Raw genomic sequence first — 19,353 nt, 5'->3', positions numbered from 1 at the left:
CGATCCTGACCGTGAGATTAGCCAGCAAGAAGGAAAAGGCAACAGTGGATCAGATAAACCAGTTCAGGTTAGCTAAAACGTTAGCTGCATTTAGTTCCGCTAATGCTAAAGCGCTACACCAACATGATATTTAGCAGAAGCTAATGCTAAGGAGATAAACCGAGTTGACATCCAAACAGCGTCTAACAATTCATACATGTGAATTTTTATACGCATTTGTTTCATTAATACCACTGGTTGTGTATGTAACTGCTGTATTATTGCCATTTCTCAATAAAGTTTAGTGAAAGAACGCGGGAAAGACGTGCGGACCGGAACTAGAACTGCTGCGTAAAGGTGTTCAACCATTTCAAAATAAGAGCGTGAATATAAACGTTCAACTTCTTGAAAGATTCTTGAATGTTGAAAATCAAATATTAATCACAGATGTCAAACTCTTTTCAACTCAAAGGTCAGAAAATAGCGTAAATTAGCAAGGAAAATTAACACAGGGCAAGCTAAATGTGCTAAGCGTTTCCAAAGCTACCAAAACGCTAAACATGTTCAGTGCAAATCATTTTCCTCAAACTTCACAAAGATGTGCTGCTTTGATCTGATCCTAACAAAAAGACTTTAGTTGTGGCATAATGGGAAGAATTTAAGGAGTGTCGATATTTCTGTAAGAAAAAACAAGCCACCATGTTGAATCACGCTTTCTTTTAAAGACAAACAAACAATGACCTCAGTGATGATTCAGAGCACATCATGCCACCCAAACTAAGTACCTTGGATAAAGTCATGGGAGACATTATTTGTTTCTTGGAAAGGTTTCTTCACGTAGACAAGAAAGAAAGAAAAAATCATGTTTCAGCTTCACCATCACACAGAAAAATAGCTTAATTTGTGAGTTGGTTGCAAACAGACATTCATCTACTTAATGCCTCACAGGCCAGTTTGAGCCGGCTGCACGCTCTCCAACAAGCCATTTCCTCGTCTTCCTGCCCACGAGCTCCAAACATTTACACCATTAACTCAGCAAACCGAAGGGAAAACAAGCCTGCAGCTGAGAACGGCGCCGTCCTCCAGCTCTGCTGCTGCCAAATGACTCCATTCAATCCAAACACCTCCAACCGGTTCATCACGGGAGCAATGACGACAGAGCCGGGGTTTATTTCAGCTTTTATTTCAACACCTTAGTTGTTTCTCTATCATATTATATACTGTATTTTATTCAAAACAAAATTTATATATATATTCATATACCTTTTATCTCTGCATACTTATGCTCATACTGTATGTGGTCATGATGCATTTCACTAGGCCTAAAAATACTCTGGAGTTCAGAAGGTGCAATGCTTTCTACACTACGGCTCAGTCCATGTTCTGCTTTGGGCCTTTAAGCTTCACTGGAGTCACTGCAGTATAGAAAACATTTACAGAAAACCCAGAAATTAAACATAAAACGTCAAAGAATTTGTCCACACTATCTGGAAGACAGAGATTCTTAAAAATGTTTACATACCTAATATTATAATCTTCATTATACTATATTTTTATCATCTTTGCTGACATTATCGTCATTACATACAAAGCTATAAGTGATGTTTGCCCCACAGTTAAATGGCTGCACTGGCATCTTAAAACCACCGTGGCCGACGGGCGAAACGCGCAGCAAATGGCAAAAAGCGCCGCCAACGCATGAATAATGCAAAACAAAGAAAAAAACACAGGCAACACATTCATTTATATATCAAGATCACAATCTTGTTTTTCTCTGCTCTGAATGCAAAACCCTTGTTCAGAAACTACGTTAGGAAGACGCCTGAAAGCGTCACAGGAAGCCGACGAGGCCCTATGGGGTTGTTTGAAGGAACGGATCGGGTCGCTCTTTGCCAGCCACATGGAGAAACATCAGTGCCATGAATGAGGGTGTGACTGACTGAAGTTCTGTGTGGGTAACAACCTGATGAAGGCTGGTTCTGTTCTGGGCACGACTGGAACCTCTGGGCATGGATTTACAATCATAAAATTTGGGACCAGTTAAGTGTTTTTGAATTTGAAAAACACTGGAATCGCAGAAAATAGAAGCAAGATACGGAAGAGGATTAGGGCCACTGGAAAAAAAAATAAAACAGTTCTGACTATAAACTCAGAATTCTGAGATTAAAGTCACAATTCTGAGTTTAAAGTCAGAATTCTGACTTTAATCTCAGAAATCAGAATTCTGAGATTAAAGTCAGAATTCTGAGAAAAAAAGTCAGAATTCGGAGTTTAAAGTCAGAATTCTGACTTTAATCTCACAATTCTGAGTTTAAAGTCCGAATTCTGACTTTAATCTCAGAAGTCAGAATTCTGAGATTAAAGTCAGAACTGTTTTTTTTTTTTTCCACTGGCCCTAATCCTTTTCCGTAGCAAGAACTTCCGATCAATAAAACACAAATGAAAAACACTGCAACCACAGGAAGTAGAAACACAGCAGCAGGTATAAAACGCTGGTATTTCGCTCCCCAAACGGAAGTCCTCCAGACCACCAGGGGGAGTCGATCACCAAATCATGAGACCAGAACCTCAGTAAAGACTGGACGTCTATGTCGTGTCTTCTTAAACACACAATCTTTTATATTGTTGAACACCAGTATATTTATGTAGGATGTAGGGAACATTAACAGCTCCAGACTCCCCCTAGTGGAATGGAGGACTTCGGTTTTGTGGAGTGAGTTTTAATCGTTTCATATTTGCTGTTATTTTTGCAATTTGGAGTTGGGCTCGTCACAATAAATCAACTAAATAGCATGATAAATTAAAGCGAGCTAAATAATTTCTATTTGCGTGATTTATTGTTTTTCCACCAAAAACTGGATGGTAAAAATCTTCAGTCTATGTTTTGGTCTCAAGATTTTATTTTGAAGGACAATTTTGTTTACAAAGACTTCATGATTGATTTTGTCGTTTCTGTTTTTTTTAGTTTTGGACATTTAAATTGTTAAATGATCATTACAGTTTAATGCTTATTGATCTTTGAGAATGTGTTCTAGCATTTTTAAGCCATGACCATCACATTACTGGAATATCAACAATAAAACCGTTTATTGCAATAACTTCTGGAACAATTCATCGTCCAGAAACATTTGTTACCGTGTCCGACCTGGCTGTTTCCATTTCCTGTGGTTGCAGATTTTTATTTCTTTTGTTTTATTAGTTGCAGGTTTTTGCTGCATGTGTTTTGGAGTTGGCTTTATTCATGTGTTTGCTGCGCATTTGCGCCCGTCGACCATCATATAGAATAAAGCCGAGATCGGATGTTCAATATGTAACACAAACTGTAGTTTTTCCGTTTATTACAGCAAAAATATGTGGAAAATTAGTTTTGGTTGCTTTGTGGAAAAGTGAATCTGTGGGACTGACAGTTCAGAAATAAAAACTAATTCGACATTTTATGAGCAGAAGAAGCATTTGCTTTTATGGAAAAGGCTTTAGGAAGAGAAGGTATAAGTCAGGAGAAGCATCTGAGACCGACAAACACACTCACATTATCAGACTCACAGAGGCATAAGGTCGAGAAGTTCAGGCAAATAGAGAAGCAGTAAAAAGCCCTTTTTCATCACCTCACCTACTTGGAAAAAAACAAAATGGCCGACCTCATGGCACCAAAGAGGAAGGATACAACTTTAGTTTCACCCCAAAACACAAAACTCCGTTTGTTCCAAGACTGTCTGAAACCTGATGGAGCCTTTAAATCTCTTCCTCATTTTTTACAGTGTAATTTGAACATTTAAAAACACCCTGACCAGTTTTATATGAATGATTGCTATCAGCACTGAGTACAAAACAGATGGGCTCTTTTTACTAATCCTGTTAAACATGTAATATATATTTAGCACTCGCAAAGTACAAACATACGAAGCTTATTGGGAGCAACTTCTGGGGGAAATCTGCAAATATATGTGTGTGTAATATATATATATATTTATTATTTCATATAAAATACTATTTTGTCTATCATTTACAAATAAAACTCATCATGGGATCTGCTGAAAGCATAAAGCAGACGTCAGAATGTGCCGTTCACGTCTCTGCTTTTAATAGCGTCTCCGCTTCAGTCACAGTAAATAACATTTTCCTTGGGTGATTTTTCTGCTCGTCTCTAAACTCCAACTAAAGTTTTCTGAGTTTTCTGCAGCTCTGAGCAGCAGATGGTGTGAGGATCCATCTGTCGCCGAGCCTGAAAGAAAAAAAAAAAAAAAAAAAACGCTGCAAATGTGTTTATTCTTTTACACCAAAAAAATAGTGCGTTAATTAAAAGCCTGTCCATCAAAAGTTTAGAAACATATTTTCACCATCGACTTGAGACATTCTGACTTTTTTTTATACTCCACAAATGGATCCACAGTAAAGCAAAGCCCAGGTTTCTGCCCCTGAGGCCTGTTGATGTCCACTGATCTTCTCTTGCACATCTTCTGTTATTGATCAGCTTTGTCAATAAGTTTCTCTCCCTTTTCTGTCAGCTCTGAATCATCCCTTCACTTTCTCAGTCTGTGTCTCGAGGAGACGTGGGGACATGCAAAGGAGAGGAGAGACGCCTGGGGAGAAAAGGAGGCCAAATCAAAGAATGAGAATGGGTGGACTTTAACTACAAACTAAATGGGGTTGATAAAAATGCAGTTAGATGGAGAAATGATTGGAAAACTAATCAGACTTTAAGGATAAAGAAGGTTGAAAGGTAAGGCATGGTTGGATTAAAGCTGCAGTATGTAACTTTTAGAAAAATATTTTCTTACCTATTTGTTGAAACTGTCACTATGTGGTGATGTTATGTTATGAGATAATCTGAAAAAAATCGATCTGTTCTCTCTCGGGGTTAACTAGAAACAACCAATCAGAGGCAGGAGGCGGGGCTTAATGGATTTTCCTCTCTGCTACACTGCAGCTAGCATAGCATGTCATGAATGCTAAAGCCAGCTAGCATAGCCACCAATGACGGTGGAAAACGGTTTTCCTGTAATGATGAGCTGCTTATCCGGCATTAGCACATTTAGCAGCCAGTACATGAGGATGACCGAGAGCGATAAGCCCCGCCTCCTGGCTCTGATTGGTTGTTTTTAGTGCATTTCTTCAGTAGCAGCTCAAGGAGGGTGTGGAGGAGATCAATATTTTCAGATTATCCGTCTCATATTGAACTGTCATGACATGGTGACAGCTTTAACAAACATGTAAAAACAAATGCTTTATAAAAGTTACATACTGCACCTTTAAATGAAGCTAACGAGACACTCTGACGCTCCTTCACCATCCAGTGTTTCCTTTTGGACCGTTTGAGTCGCCTCTACATCTCCCTGAGCCTGTTCTCGTCCTCCCTCACCTGTCAGTGAGTTTCTTGAGGGCCCGCTCGATGTTCATTCGATGCCCCACTCGGGTCACTCCCAGGTCCAAGAAGTCGTCCTTAGTAAGTGACGGGAGATGAGATCCGTCTATCTCGTTGTCTATAAAACGCTCCCTGTGTTCACCCAAATTTAAGTAAGTCAACCAGTCGGCAACGTCGTACTTGGTCCAGTAAGGTAGAGGTTTGATGGCAAAGGGTTTGGCAGGGGGAGCGGGGCTGAGGTTGGGGTAGTTGAGACAAGAAGGGCTGGGTGGTAGATGCAAAGGGGAGGAGGCTCCCGAGAAGAAATGAGTTGGGGAGAGAGAGCGTGAGACTAGTAGAGGGTTCGGACTCGGCACACCGGATGGAGAGAACAGCGGGGGAGTCGAGGCGTGGTAGGGATCTCCGAGAGAGTGACCAGGAGATGGAGGAGTGAGAGGGCCAGGAAAGTCAAAGGGGTTACTGTAGATAGGCGTGGAGGGAAGTATGGGGAGAGAGGACGGTCTGGGTGGTGTTGGGTTCTGCTGTTCGGTGTTGTAGATGAGAGGGCTGGGGGCCCGGCGCCTGGAAACCGATGACCGCATCTCTTTAGAGGGACTACACTGAAAATCAAAAGTCTGCCTGCGTAACTTAGATCTGTGCTTAGGTGATGTTGGGTATGGGCAGTAGGTTGGGGAATGGGGAGGATGGGAATGTACCGGGGAGGTTGGCATCTGAGGAGAAGGGGAGCGGGTCCAGTTGCGCTGAACGGGGACTTGAGGAGACGGAGAGACAGAAGGGGAGGCCGAGAGGTTGGGAGTCAGGATCTGTCGATGCTGCGGGGAGGAGGTCGGTAGCGGCGAGGTGGAGCGACCGGTCGGTGGGCTGTGGAAGGCATCGGTAAAATCTGCTGAATACCTGAAAGACACAACGTAAAAACCTTACAATGGTGCCATCATTAAGATCAGCACAGAACTACATCTAATCCAATCTGATGGTGACAAGGCTGGTTCTTACTGCCTAGCTTCAAGTGAAACTGAAACGCTGTCTGATCCAGGCTGCCTTTACCAACACATCAGAGGGATGTGTTGGTCATCTAGCCTGGTGAAAACCAGGTCCTTGTTCTTTGCTTTGCTTCATCCAGAGGGTCTGGACTCCTGGCTATTCAGAAACGTTTACTTTCTGGAGGCTTTGAATCTGTTAAAGTTTTCAACGATTGAATCCGATTCTGCCTGATTGCTAACGTTTGGCCGTGACGTGTGTAATGAGCCATCTTGATTGTGAAGGAGGCGTGTTCTTTAAACAACCATTTGAAACTGCGATGAGAGAAGTGCCGAGCTCAACGAAGTCTTTGCCAGCAATAATATATCCAAAACAGTCTTATTATTATTATCTGGAAGTTTGGCCAACATGGACTGAATGACTTTGTTCACTTCCGTTGAAGGTGACCGACCCATTGTGCTTCCAGGTTGGGATCTGTCTGGGCTACACAAAACATGTTCACATGAGATTTTAATCTGCTCAGTTCAGAATGAGCTGTTTTAGGGCCTCTGTCACTTTAAATTCAAATGAGCTGCTGGCCACGCACCCCCAGAACTCAACGTTTACACTTACATGTGAAAGTGGCTGCAAACAGAAGCACAATTATGTAACCGTACATCTTTCAAAAGCAGAAGTAGAGCCGGCTGCACAACCAACAGGAATGCAGCAAGTGGTTTTGGATGGTAAGCCAACAACCAAACACTTTTCCAGCAGCCATTGTACACAGCATACAGCGATAAAACCACTGACCAAACATGCTGGACCGCAACTTTGGTTACTAGGCAACAGGCTGGGCTAGACAATGGTCTTGGCTTCTGCTAATGGTGCTAGCTCTAGCAAACATATAGCATTAGCTCTAGCTAATATAATAAACAATAGATTACAAGCCAATCATGTTAGCTTGTTTTAATAGATATAAGAATTTTGAGACAGTTTGTCTCAATCCAGACGTTTTGTGGGTGTAATGTTAGTTTTCACCACGTTTACTTTTTGTGTTTTTTGTTTAGTCTCAAGTCCTCCTACCATGTCAAAGTCCCAGCATGCATTGCACAGGTAAAAAAAATGGTGACCAGCCTAGGTGAAAATATAACCAATAGAAATAATGAGGTTTTTATGTATCACAAACAACTTTTAGGTTAAGGCAGACATGTTTAAATAGTTTCAGTTCCCTTTAAAATGCTACTAGGAAGTTGCCATGCTTGTTAAAGAAACTTTACAGAGAAGTTGATCAAAACAAACGAACCTATGCATGGAGGGGGACTTAGGAACGTGACTCCAGTCATCCATACTCTTCATGCTGCTCATCTGTTGCAGTTTGGAACTCAACTCGTTGATGATGCTGGCTTTCACACCGGAAAAAGGCGAGTGAAGCCTGCGACCCTCCAACACCATACCCCCATGCTGGACTCCTTCTTGCTCGTGTTCAGTGATGTCGCCCCAGACCACGGATCGGGGCTCTATGGGCCTCTCCAGACAGGCCGCCAGCGCGGAGCTAAAGCCATCTTCCATTCTGGCCCGACTCTGCTTGTGCTTTCTGTCGTCAACAAGAGTTCTCTCCAAACCAGCATCTTCAGGGTGGATTTGTCTCTGCAACTGCAAAGGAGCAGGATTGGTGCTGTTCTGCCTGCGTAACGCTATAGGCGGGCCTCTGCCTTCCATTTCTTTGTAATGCGTCATCTTGGGAAAGACAGGGTTTGCCATTTTGGAGGTGTGCACCTCAAACGGTTGCCCTCCGCGGTAGATTGTACAGGAATCCTGATGTTCGTTGATTTTCTCTCCCTCCCCTCCTCGTCCATCACCTCCAAGTCCGATTTTTTCTCCTCTCAAGCCACCAAGTCCCAGCATTTCTAGATGATGGTCACTACTGCTATGACTGTCCAGCTCCTCAATGCCAGAATCCACCACTGTGTCCTGCCAGTCTCCACTCTTGGGAATCATAGTACTGGAATGAGTGGGATCGGTTCCTTTACTCCCTGTGCTAAGGCCTACTTTGGGCCCAGCCATGCTGTAGTCGGAGGAAGCAGGAGAGGCTGTTGTGGTTGTGGCAGCAGCAGTTGCGGTCATCGTCGTTGTTGCGTAGGTCATGGTGGTGGTAAGGGCCGCTGTGCCTCTGTCCTGGGCCGGCGTCTGAACCCCAACCAATGGCTCATTGGCGCTGCCATAATAAGGATGGGCATGTGACATGGGCTGGGGTCTGTGTAGTGATGCGGCAGGCACAGCAACCGCTGAGGTGGTGGCGGTCGTGGACGACGGTGCAAATATTTGCGGGGACGGATACGATGGAGAAAGTGCAGACTGTGTGAGGTTGGCCACTTCGCTGTCGTAGGAGGTGAGGCTTGAGGCGGCAGAGTCGCCACCTTGTGAAGACTGTTGGGGAGCATTTGAGGGCTTGGGAGACGGAGGAGGGGGTGGTGGAGGTGGGGCAGCAGAAGCAGGGTGTTGCCTCTGGTGTTGATGATGCTGAGAGAACTCCATTGCTCTTTCATTCTTTCCGTTAGCAAATTGTAGCGGAGGGGGCAAAGGATCTGCAAAAACAAACTCCTCGTCTACGTCTATTGAGGGAGCTGGAGGAGGGAGAACCATCAGTCCCAGGCCGCCCGCCCCAGCTCTTGCTTCTCCCATTGCGTCGTTAGTCTGTGATGGAGCTGTGGGGACAGTGTACTGTGGAATGTAGTTTGTGTTGGGAACGTTTTCCATCTGCAAGTAGGAGGGTCTACGGGGGGCAGGTTGAGCTGGCGGGGGAGGAGGCTGAACAGCCTGAGCATGTTTGCTTTCATACATCTCCTTCTCTCTCTCTCTGCTGCTCTGTGGGTAGTACTGGCCTGAAAACTGGCTGTTTCTGTCCTCAGAGAAACGGACTCTAAGACCCTCTTTAGGCCCTCCGTCTCTTTCTCGCTCCATCTTCTCCCCACCTCCTCCTCCTCCACCTCCTAAACGTAAAATCCTTGGTGACTGCGGCCGGCTCAAAGACGCAGGGGAGGTGGTGGCGGAGGGGGATCCAAGGTGGAGGGACACCGGAGAAGTGTATGCCGATTGCGTCGGGGTTGCAAACAGCGAAGGTGTTGGGGTCTGAATTGGTGTAGGGAAGGATCCAACTGTGGACATCTGCCGGCCAAAGTGCCTATCATCTCGGCGCGTCCTGCGGTCGTCTTTCAAAGCTCGTTCTCTTGCAGCCAGTGCCAAGCCAAGTGGGGACGAGGGGTCAAGCACTTTCCCTGTTAGTGGGTGGATAAAAGTTGTAGCAGGCTGGCTGCCGTACACTGAGGGGGCTGACCTGGGCTGCCCATCCTGGCCAAGGACAGGTGAGGAGTACTCTGGAAGGCCAAAGGCTGGGGGCATGCTGCTGGAATAGTTCATGAAGTTGTCTCCAGAAAACATGCCTTCATCTATAGACTTGGAAGGCCGAAGTCGAGGGGTGGGTACCTCCATTTTTGAGCCTTGCAGAGGCTGAACTTGGGCCTCAAGTGTCCCTCCTCCGTCTCCACCACCTGCCTCTCCTTGGATGTCTTCCTCTGATGACTGGAAGAAGGAAGCGCTCTTTCTTCTCATGTCTCTTAATCGCTCCCTGTCCCTGCGTGTTCCTCCTCCACTAAATGCTGTGCCAAATGTTGAGGTATAGTCAAATTTTTCCAGGTTTTGCTGAGAAAAGACAGCGGGTGTGACACTCGATGAAGGTAAGGAGTTGGGTGTAGTCGGCTGAGGCGGTGTGGGGGTCAGTGGTGAAGGTAGGCTTGTGCTGGAGTTGTCTGGAGCTGCGTTCCCAGAGCTTTGGTCCTCCACATCCTGAGACGGTTCTGCTTCTATGCTGCTACCCTGGCTGCTTCGGCCACTGCTGCTGGTCGACGGCGCTTTGACGATGATCGTAGGGATGGGGATAGAGCTCTTCTCTTTGGTAGCAGCTCCTTTGCCCCTATGTTGTCTCAGCCCGTCTTCCACCTTTGACTGCTTGATCAGAGCTCCACGACCTCCACGCCTCGCTACTCCCCTTCCGGCTCCTCCACCTTGCTCCCGGCTGGTGAGCTGCACAGGATGTTGCACCTGTTGAGGCTTTGGCTTTGCGCTTGTTGGTGGTGTGGCACTGCTGTATCCTCTCCTCAGCCCTCCCATCTTGCCGCCGCCTCTCCGAGGCGCCTCTGGCTCTCTTATGCAGAGTCCATCAGACTGCCTGCGGAGGGTGGGAACCATGACCTGCTGGTTCATCCCACCAGGTCCTCCCCTCTCCCAGGCAGCCTGTGTAGGATGTGCTGGCTGTGAGTGGAGCTGGTAGTGAGCTTGAGATACAGGGGGGATTGGCATAGCAGGCCCTCTACCAGTATAAGGACCTGCGGATAAAGGCGGCTCTGGAGCAGACGTGTTGGGGGGCGGTGGGATGTCTTCTGGTCCTGGCACTGAAAGACTGCGAGCTAGCTTCATAGCAGGTGGGTGGAGGTACTGCCTTTCTTCTTCCGTCACACCTAACGCCCAAAAACACAAAGTTACAGCCAGAAAAAGAAACCTAAAGAAATCTGTTGATGACGTGTGGTTACCAATGGATTTCTGGCGCATCATGACTGCATGCTGAGGTCCATGGCCTGGTTGAAAATGGGCCTGGTTGTAGCCAAATCCTTGGCCAGTCTGCATCAGACTAATGGATGACGGCTGCTCATACGGCTGCTTTGGTGTGTTTCAGCCCATTTCAGAAAGAAAAGCAGACAGAAAACTGCATTAAAATGTGCTGGTGGTACGGAATATCACATTCTACCGAAACCGAGCATCAACTCCAAAACACACAAACACAAATGAAACAGAAATTATGTCCGCCACAGGAAATAGAAGAGGAACCACACCTCAACAAAAACTGTAAATATGACACCAAACAGAAGTCCTCCACGCCTCTAGGGGGAGTCTGCAGTAGCTACTTTTATCTACGTAAAAAAGCTGCAGTTCTATAATTTTATTTTTTAAAAACTGCCTGTTTTAAAAAGATATGGAATATACACAACTTGTCTTTCTTCCTCCAAGTGTTTCAGGTTAAAAGCTCAAATTTATTAACATAAAATCTCCCGACCTTGAAAGAACATGTGTGTACTGGACTTAAATGTACATTGTTTTTACATTTGCCATAAAAATAAACATTTTAATGTTTTTTTTACATGTTTAAAGAGGTGCCAATAGATTTGTCCTCGTCTGAACATGAAGAGACACGTCCTGACTCAAACTGTGTGTTTTCATGTGGGTGGCCTGTTGTCAGTCAGCCTCTATAAAGAGCACTAAGGCCAAACAGAGCTGAGAAAAAGCTCCACAGCCAGACTTCCTTCATATTAGCATTACTCACTTCCTGATATATGAGCTACATCTTGAACTAGCTGGGTCAGACGATCTGCAATTCGATTAAATCATTCAGAAATTCAGACACTGGCTGCGTTTCCATTGCTAATCTTTGTTTTCTGCTAATGTAAAAAACAAAACAAAAAAAAAACAATTTTGCCATTGCGGTATTTCCATTAAATAGGAAATGCAATTAAAATCATACGTGAGTATGTTTGTTCACGAGATAAGTCATTAAAAATCGCGCAGCACCATCATCCTCCTCCCACTTCCTGTTGTCCTCTTTGACGTTTCCACCAGTAGTAACATCTGGTTGTTGGTCATGTGACTTGTGATGTGAAAAAAGTGTCTCCATTTCAGTTTTAAAAAAAAATTACTTCAGTAAAGCCAAAAAAACACCTAATGCTAATGCTAATGTGTTTTTTTTTTAATGTTTCCAATAAAGCAGCATTTTTCCACGTTTCACGTTTCCAAGTTCCACGTTTGTTAAAACTGTCACGATGTTGTGACATTTTATTACGGGACAGATAATCTGTGAAAAGATCGATATCCTCCACCTCCTCCCTGAGAAGAAATGCACCAAAAACAACCAATCAGAGTCAGGGGGTGGGGCTTAGCGCTGTCAATTAACCTCATGTACGTGCTTCTAAATATGTTATTTAGCAGCAAGCAGCAGTTTCAGAAAAAAACATTCATTCGTCGTCATCGGTGGCTAAGCTAACTAGCTGTAAGCATTCACCACATGCTATGCTAGCTGCAGCGTAGCAGAGAGCACTAGGGGAGAGACTGTGATTGACAGCGCTAAGGCCCGCCTCCTGCCTCTGATTGGTTGTTTCCTCTTAGCACTGGGAGAAGAATATGAGATTTTCTGTCTCATACACAACATGGTGACAAAATCAACACACTGCAACTTTAAGCTAATTTATTCCAATAAATATAATCTCATGCTTAGTGGAACCGCAGCTAGTGACAGCATCTGGGATTATTCCCTGCCGGTACCTCGTTGGGAACAGTGGGAACGTTGGGAACGATGCTCTTGCTCCGGTCCCTCTTGCCCCCGTGACCTCTCTGACCTTGGCTGTCAGACGTGATGGTGTGCTGAGCAGCAGCCAAGATTTCATCCAGCTTATCTGCAGCAGTACAGAGAGGAGGAGGAAGATGATGAAGGACGCTCTCGACCCTCTCCAGCTCAGAAACAGCCGCTCTTACTTAGCGCCATCTGATAAACGGTCCTCTTCTTATCTGGACCCTGAGCGGGCTCATACTCTGCAAACGACGGAGCGAAAACAGCGGATCAATCAGAACCAGTTTTAATTAAAGCTCAGCCTGGCGATACGATCTGATCCTCACCTGCTTTCTTCTTCCAGGGCGAGGCGGCGGCTGCAGAAGATAAAAACACACATCAGATACGACTGGGAGGATCGCAGAATAATCACATGAGGGTGAAATTCATACTTGGACGTATGACATGGTGAATGCTGGTGTGATGACGGGGATGGTGATGGAGACACACATGATCACAGCAGCACACTGATCCCACCTTTCTCCACTGCAGGCGGCACATTTGGGTAAAAAAAGGAAATGGAAAAGGTTTTTATTGTGACAATTGGAATAAAACACGTCGTCACGCAGCATCTGACTGCTTTGTATCCATTAACCTCACTGTTTAATTATCACCTTTCTTCTTCTTCACGGGTTGAATTCAAAGTGTAAACGAGTCAACAGACTGTTAAAAACATCAGCCTGAACTTCGCTGGGAAGCTCTGCTGCTGCTCACATTTCCACCTCTTCAAGGTCATTTACTTGGAAAGACATCATGCCTTTAATTATTTGTTTTCTATAAACAAAAATTTGAAAAGTGTGGTGCGTATTTTTATTCAAGCAAAACCTTCGTTACTGACTCAGCTCAGCTTCTCTGCACATCAGTTTCAAGTCTCATCATTCTTAAAGCGTAAAATCGACTTTTTTTTTAACTTTCCTTCTTGTTTTAATGTTTTTTCCTCATCAAAAACAAACCTGGAGTGTTGCCTTGGTTCTTCCATGCATGTCTGATGAGAAATCCTCTAATCTCCATGGCAACCATTCAGCCGTTAAAACGCCTGGGTGGGCCTAGCCCCGCCTCCGACACGCAGCTCCATTTTGTTTTTTGTAGAAACGGGATGTTTAAGATCCAAACCTTAAAAATTAACATTTTCTGTATTGAAAGAAAATTGTCTAGATTTCAAATTGTTTTAGATTAAGTTGGACAAATTATGAAATAAACTAATAAATGAGATATTGATTTAATTAATAAAATAAATACAAGCAGCTTTTCAGTTAAAATCTCTGGATTGATGTGGTTCTACTCATTAGGAAAGTTTTGATAGTATATACATTTTGTTCATATACAAAATTCTTGAACTCCAGTTGGAGGTTTGCCTGTCACATGATCAATAAATCAATTAATCACATAAATTAAAATGAGCTCAATCATTTCCATTTGAACGAAAACTGGATGATAAAAGTTTCAGTCTGGTGTTTTGGTCTCAACTGGACATTTTGTTTAATTGTGTTTGTTGTTTCTGCCGTTTTATTTACTTTGGATATTTAAAATGTCTTCCAGTTCTGGAGTTAAATGTTCATTAGAAATTAATGTTTATTGATCTTTGAGAATCTGTTCTTCCATCATTACCGTTGTATTACTGCAACATGGTCTCAAAACAACGTTTTCGTTTATCGGCCCATGGGCCCCGTCGGCCCCCGCGCCGCACCCTGGCGGCCCCCGCGCCGCACCCTGGACAACCCTGTGCTCCATGTGTGTAGCTGAACTGAGAATCCGTCTCACCCATGTCTTCCAGCTCTGATGTCATCGACTTTGAGCGCAGGGCGATGGCAGGAGGCGTCAGCCGTTTCGACTGCTGCGGCGCTGCCGAAGGAAAGCGGCCAAATGCAAACATTAACCTCTTTAAAACAAACACCCGTCTCCATGGCAACCACGTCTCGACAGGCGTAAACATGGCGTCACATTCATCGCCGTACGTCAAGCAACACGGAAAAGTTACTTCTTCCAGGGGAAATGTGACCTACCTTTCTTCCGAGCCGTGTCCTCCAGCTCCGGGTTCCTAGCGACCATCACCACCTTCACCATGAGGCTGTTGCCGCCCTGCCGGATCATGTTGACCACCTGCCGGTGACCCACCTTCACCACGTTCTGGCCGTTCACCTGAGAGACCCAAAGAACCTGCGTGAACTGCGGTACAGCGCTTTAGCATTAGCTTCTGCCAAATACCATGTTGGTACAGCGCTTTAGCATTAGCTTCTGCTAAATACCATGTTGGTACAGCGCTTTAGCATTAGCTTCTGCTAAATACCATGTTCGTACAGCGCTTTAGCATTAGCTTCTGCTAAATGCCATGTTGGTACAGCGCTTTAGCATTAGCTTCTGCTAAATACCATGTTGGTACAGCGCTTTAGCATTAGCTTCTGCTAAATACCATGTTGGTACAGCGCTTTAGCATTAGCTTCTGCTAAATGCCATGTTGGTACAGCGCTTTAGCATTAGCTTCTGCTAAATACCATGTTGGTACAGCGCTTTAGCATTAGCTTCTGCTAAATACCATGTTGGTACAGCGCGTTAGCATTAGCTTCTGCTAAATGCCATGTTGGTACAGCGCTTTAGCATTAGCTTCTGCTAAATAACATGTTGGTACAGCGCTTTAGCATTAGCTTCTGCTAAATACCATGTTGGTACAGCGCTTTAGCATTAGCCTCTACTAACCACCATGTCGGTACATACAGCGCTTTAGCATTAGCTTCCACTAAACACCACATTTTGTAGCATATTAGCTTCCTCTGGTCTATACCATCAGGAGCAGAAGCAGATTTTATTTGTGTCTAATTTGGTGCTTTCTTTCATCTGAAACAGGTTGAGCTGAAGGTTTTTTTTTAATCAAACATACAGGTTTTAAGGAGAATTACTGCCAGTTGAGTCAGAAACCGAAGTAAATGACTTATCTTAAAGCTTGAGCAGCTACATTAGTGACTCATAATCTCCTGAATATCAATTAGAAGTAAGTGTCAGATTTAATAGAGGTTTGAAAATTGGCATTTCCGAAGTGCCTTTTAAATGTGGCGTACAGGAACTTTGAAAAGGTAAAAAAAACAAAAATAGAAAACAGCAGAGATTTTCTGTCTGATCTGCTGTGGCCAAACTGATGAAGGACTCTGGCTGCAGGTAGAAAACATGAACTAAGCACCGACACGAACAGAAAATAAACCTGAAACAGGAAAACAAATTCATTCTTTGGAAATAATCATCCAGATATATTAATACTTTGTGATCAGATCAGAGTTGTCACTTCCTGTTTCTTTTGGCTGTGATTAAAACTGGACCCATCATATCTTATCTGACCAAATCATGGTTTCAGTTCAAATGTTCTTCTGGAAAACCTTCAGCATCAAAATGGCACCTGATGGTTGTCATAGAGACGCGGTGAGGTCACAGTTCCTGTTGTAAACCTTTTTACTAGCTCACTGTATTTTAAGGCGTCCATGTTAGCATTAGCAGAACTGGTGTCTATGATTAGTGGTTTAGGGTTAGCGTGGTTAACATTTAAGTCAGTGGTGCCACGACTGATGGTGGTTATCAACATGGTTGAATTTACAATTAGCTTCTGCTAAATACCACATTGGTGTAGCGCTTTAGCATTAGCATTTTATAAAAACCATGTTAGTGTAGCGTTTAGTATTAGCAGAACAAATGCACATGATTAATGCTTTAAGGTTAGCCCACATAGCTTTCAAGTTAGCATTACCAATCACTGATGTTGGGTGTGATTGTGGTTTCATTTAGTGCTTTAGCTTCCGTATTGGCTTAGCGAAATGGCATTGGTGAATTTAACATTTATTATTAGCTTTAAGATTAGCACAGCTAGCCTTTCATTTAGTGCTGCCATCCACAAATTGTGGCTGAATGTAGTGCTTTACCATTAGCTACTGCTAAATACAATGTCAGTGTAGTGTTGTAGCATTACCAGAACTAATGTTAATAATTAGTGCTTTAAGATTAGCACAGGTAGCTTTATAGTTGGCATTACCAACCTCTGATGTTGGTTAAATTTAGTGCTTTTAGCTTCTGCTAAATACTTTTAGCTGTACCAACATGGTATTTAGCATGGATTAGCTTTATAGCATTAGGGGAACTGACATTTATGATTAGAGCTTTGGGATTAGCTACTTAGCTAGCGTTACCAGCACTGAGTATTGAGCAGCTCTACCTCGATGAGGAAGTCCCCCATCCTCAGGCCCGCTCTCCAGGCCACGCCCCCCTCATCAACAGACTCCAGGTACTGCAGCGCCGGGAAGGCTGGCGTTGGCGTGAACTCCTCTATGGGAGTCTGAGCTGGAGGGGAGAAGGAAGGCGAAATACGGAGAGATCAGACCAAACGCTGCGTGACACGCTGCGTTTACAGAGCAGGTTTACCTTTGGCTCCTCTGAGCACAAAGCCGAAGCCTTCATTGTCTTTCTTCTGTAGGAGCACTGTCTTCTCCTTAATGATGTAGTCGCTGTGGAGAATAAAGAGCATTCAGAAGAAGAGAGAAACATTAAAAAATGCTAATGAAAAACATGTAAAATACAAAGATAACATGCAAACAGTGACTTTTCTCACTGCGTCGCATTATGATACCCCCCTGCAGCGACGGACAGATAGGTTTCGTTGAGCGGGCCATAAAAGAGGCATTAGTTTACAGAGAGGTTGATGGCTGGGGTACAGTTAGCATCATAATGAGAGCAGCTTCCACACCACAGACTGATCCAGCTGCAGCTGACGAGCACTGAGCCAGGAGGAAGAGCACATCAGGGAAATCTGCACTCACACTGATAACGGAAAACAACCAAATGCACCTAAATTGTTGCATCTGCTTCCACCGCCTCCGGCAGCCTTTACATGGATGCTGCTGCACCGACTCCTGAGCATCACTGCTGGTCATACATGACACTTCAAATTAAGTAGGAGATGAGGTCGGACATGCCTGTAATCTCGGCCCCGCCTGCACAAACCAAGCCGGCTGGCAGCCAGCAGAGAAACGGCAGCAGGCAGTGAGGCTGGTTAGAGCTTCCTGCGTTATTCCATCGGCATGTCTGGACCGGGAGGCGGCACCAGCCGAACGGACTCGACTCGAATCATGACTCACTGCTGGACTCCATGTCGGTCCAGTCCGCCTCGGTTAGAGCGCTCCGGGGTTTCATCTGTGCTTCTCAGTCACAATGGAACCAAATTAACGGAACCGGGATCCAGCAGAAACAGTCAGAGTGGTTCAGAGTGACAACAGTTCCTTTACCTCCAGCAGGAATCATGGATCAAGTTTGTAGAAAACATGAAGAGGCTCAATGTGGTGGAAGGATGAAGGCCTGATCATCATGTGCACCATTTTAGTTGTTATTAGCCAGTTAGCTAGCATTCCGACCTGCCCCGTTTAGTCCGCCTGCCTAGAATGTCGAACTCTGGTCCTTCAAACCTTCGTCGTGGTTCGGTTGAAGTGAACTCTGGTTCGGTTTGAGATGTGAATGCCAAGTGGACTCTGAAAGCAGGAAGTGGACTACAGTGCAGGGAATTCTGGGTAAATCCAGCCAAAGCTAACATGCTAGCCTAGCGCTAGCAGCAGAAATGGCTCCTGGTCTTTAGCCTAAAGAGAAATCCTCCAACCGCTAAAATCCTCCATCTTGTTTCCATCTGGTGAAGAAGGAAGTTGCTCTCAGTGTCTTCAGAGGTTTTCATGTCGTTTCCTTCAGTGGTTCTTGGTGCAGCGCCCCCACAGGCCAGGAGGGGAACAGGTTGGTTTGACTCAGAGCAGCTGGAGGTGGAGCAGATGTTCTGGTTCCAGTAGAACCGGGTTTAACGGACCATCAGGGGGAAAAGAACCTACATTTGTATCCATATTAGATCAATTTGTTCACAGAGGCTAAAGCTAATGGCTAACGTGACAGAGGAACAACTCATCAACTCATTACGCTTTTTTAGGTGAAAGATGTTTTTCAAACCTCCTATCAAAAAGAAGTCTTAAAGGGGCAGCGTTATGTTTTCCAGACACATTTTGACATTTTATAGCATAATCAAGTAACAATGTTATGGTTGCCATGGAGATTAAAAGAATTCTCAAACATGCATGAAAGAATCAGAGCAACACTCCAGGGAGGTTTTCGATAAGGAAAAACATTAAAACACGATGGAGAGATATTAAAAAGTTCATTTTACATGATACTGCCCCTTTAAGCCTTTTGGAGTAATAGACTGAACTTGATGTATTGATTGGTAACTGATCAACTGCAACGGATGGAAATGACCTGGACTGTTTTTCTGCCTGACGGGTACCGGGCCTAGGAACCTTTTAGATGTTCAGTTTTTTATTCATGTTGCACACAGGAAGATCCTGGATGGTGCACCGCCTCCAACCCTCCATTTGCAGTAAAGATAATCATCTGTCTGTATGTAGATGAACACAGAAAGCCTCCATGATGGCATTCACAAGACTGTTGGTTTGGTTTAGTTTGGTTGAGTTTGGTTTAGTTTGGTTCGGTTTAGTTTGGTTCAGTTTGGTTTGGTTCAGTTTGGTTTAGTTTGGTTTAGTTTGGTTTGGTTCAGTTTGGTTTGGTTCAGTTTGGTTTAGTTCAGTTTGGTTCGGTTTAGTTTGGTTCAGTTTGGTTTGGT

At 44.4% G+C, this 19,353-nt stretch overlaps 1 protein-coding gene across 4 annotated transcripts in view; it reads right to left on the bottom strand.

The window, feature by feature from the left end:
- Positions 1-1,146: 1,146 nt before the first annotated feature.
- Positions 1,147-19,353, bottom strand: part of LOC103481054 (SH3 and multiple ankyrin repeat domains protein 1-like) — a 54,721-nt gene continuing 36,514 nt past the window's right edge. Inside the window, exons 17-28 of one of the 4 annotated variants that reach the window (XM_008436300.3) lie at positions 17,127-17,209; positions 16,921-17,045; positions 14,732-14,867; positions 14,490-14,570; positions 13,206-13,214; positions 13,016-13,045; positions 12,875-12,931; positions 12,665-12,795; positions 10,885-11,011; positions 7,602-10,812; positions 5,339-6,235; positions 1,147-4,559 (exon numbers count right to left, since the gene is read on the bottom strand). In XM_008436300.3, the coding sequence (XP_008434522.1) occupies positions 4,508-4,559; positions 5,339-6,235; positions 7,602-10,812; positions 10,885-11,011; positions 12,665-12,795; positions 12,875-12,931; positions 13,016-13,045; positions 13,206-13,214; positions 14,490-14,570; positions 14,732-14,867; positions 16,921-17,045; positions 17,127-17,209 (4,939 nt within the window). In that variant the 3' untranslated portion in view covers positions 1,147-4,507. Of the gene's footprint in view, positions 6,236-7,601; positions 10,813-10,884; positions 11,012-12,664; positions 12,796-12,874; positions 12,932-13,015; positions 13,046-13,205; positions 13,215-14,489; positions 14,571-14,731; positions 14,868-16,920; positions 17,046-17,126; positions 17,210-19,353 lie in introns of all 4 variants that reach the window. The other 3 variants (XR_014085176.1, XM_081601094.1, XM_081601093.1) reach the window with 3 other exon arrangements.

Source organism: Poecilia reticulata, chromosome 19 (assembly GCF_904066995.2).
Source record: "Poecilia reticulata chromosome 19, P_reticulata-male-v2, whole genome shotgun sequence".
NCBI lineage: Eukaryota > Metazoa > Chordata > Actinopteri > Cyprinodontiformes > Poeciliidae > Poecilia > Poecilia reticulata.
The sequence above is the reverse complement of the archived record's forward strand: the minus strand, read 5'-3'. Positions and strand labels throughout refer to the sequence as shown.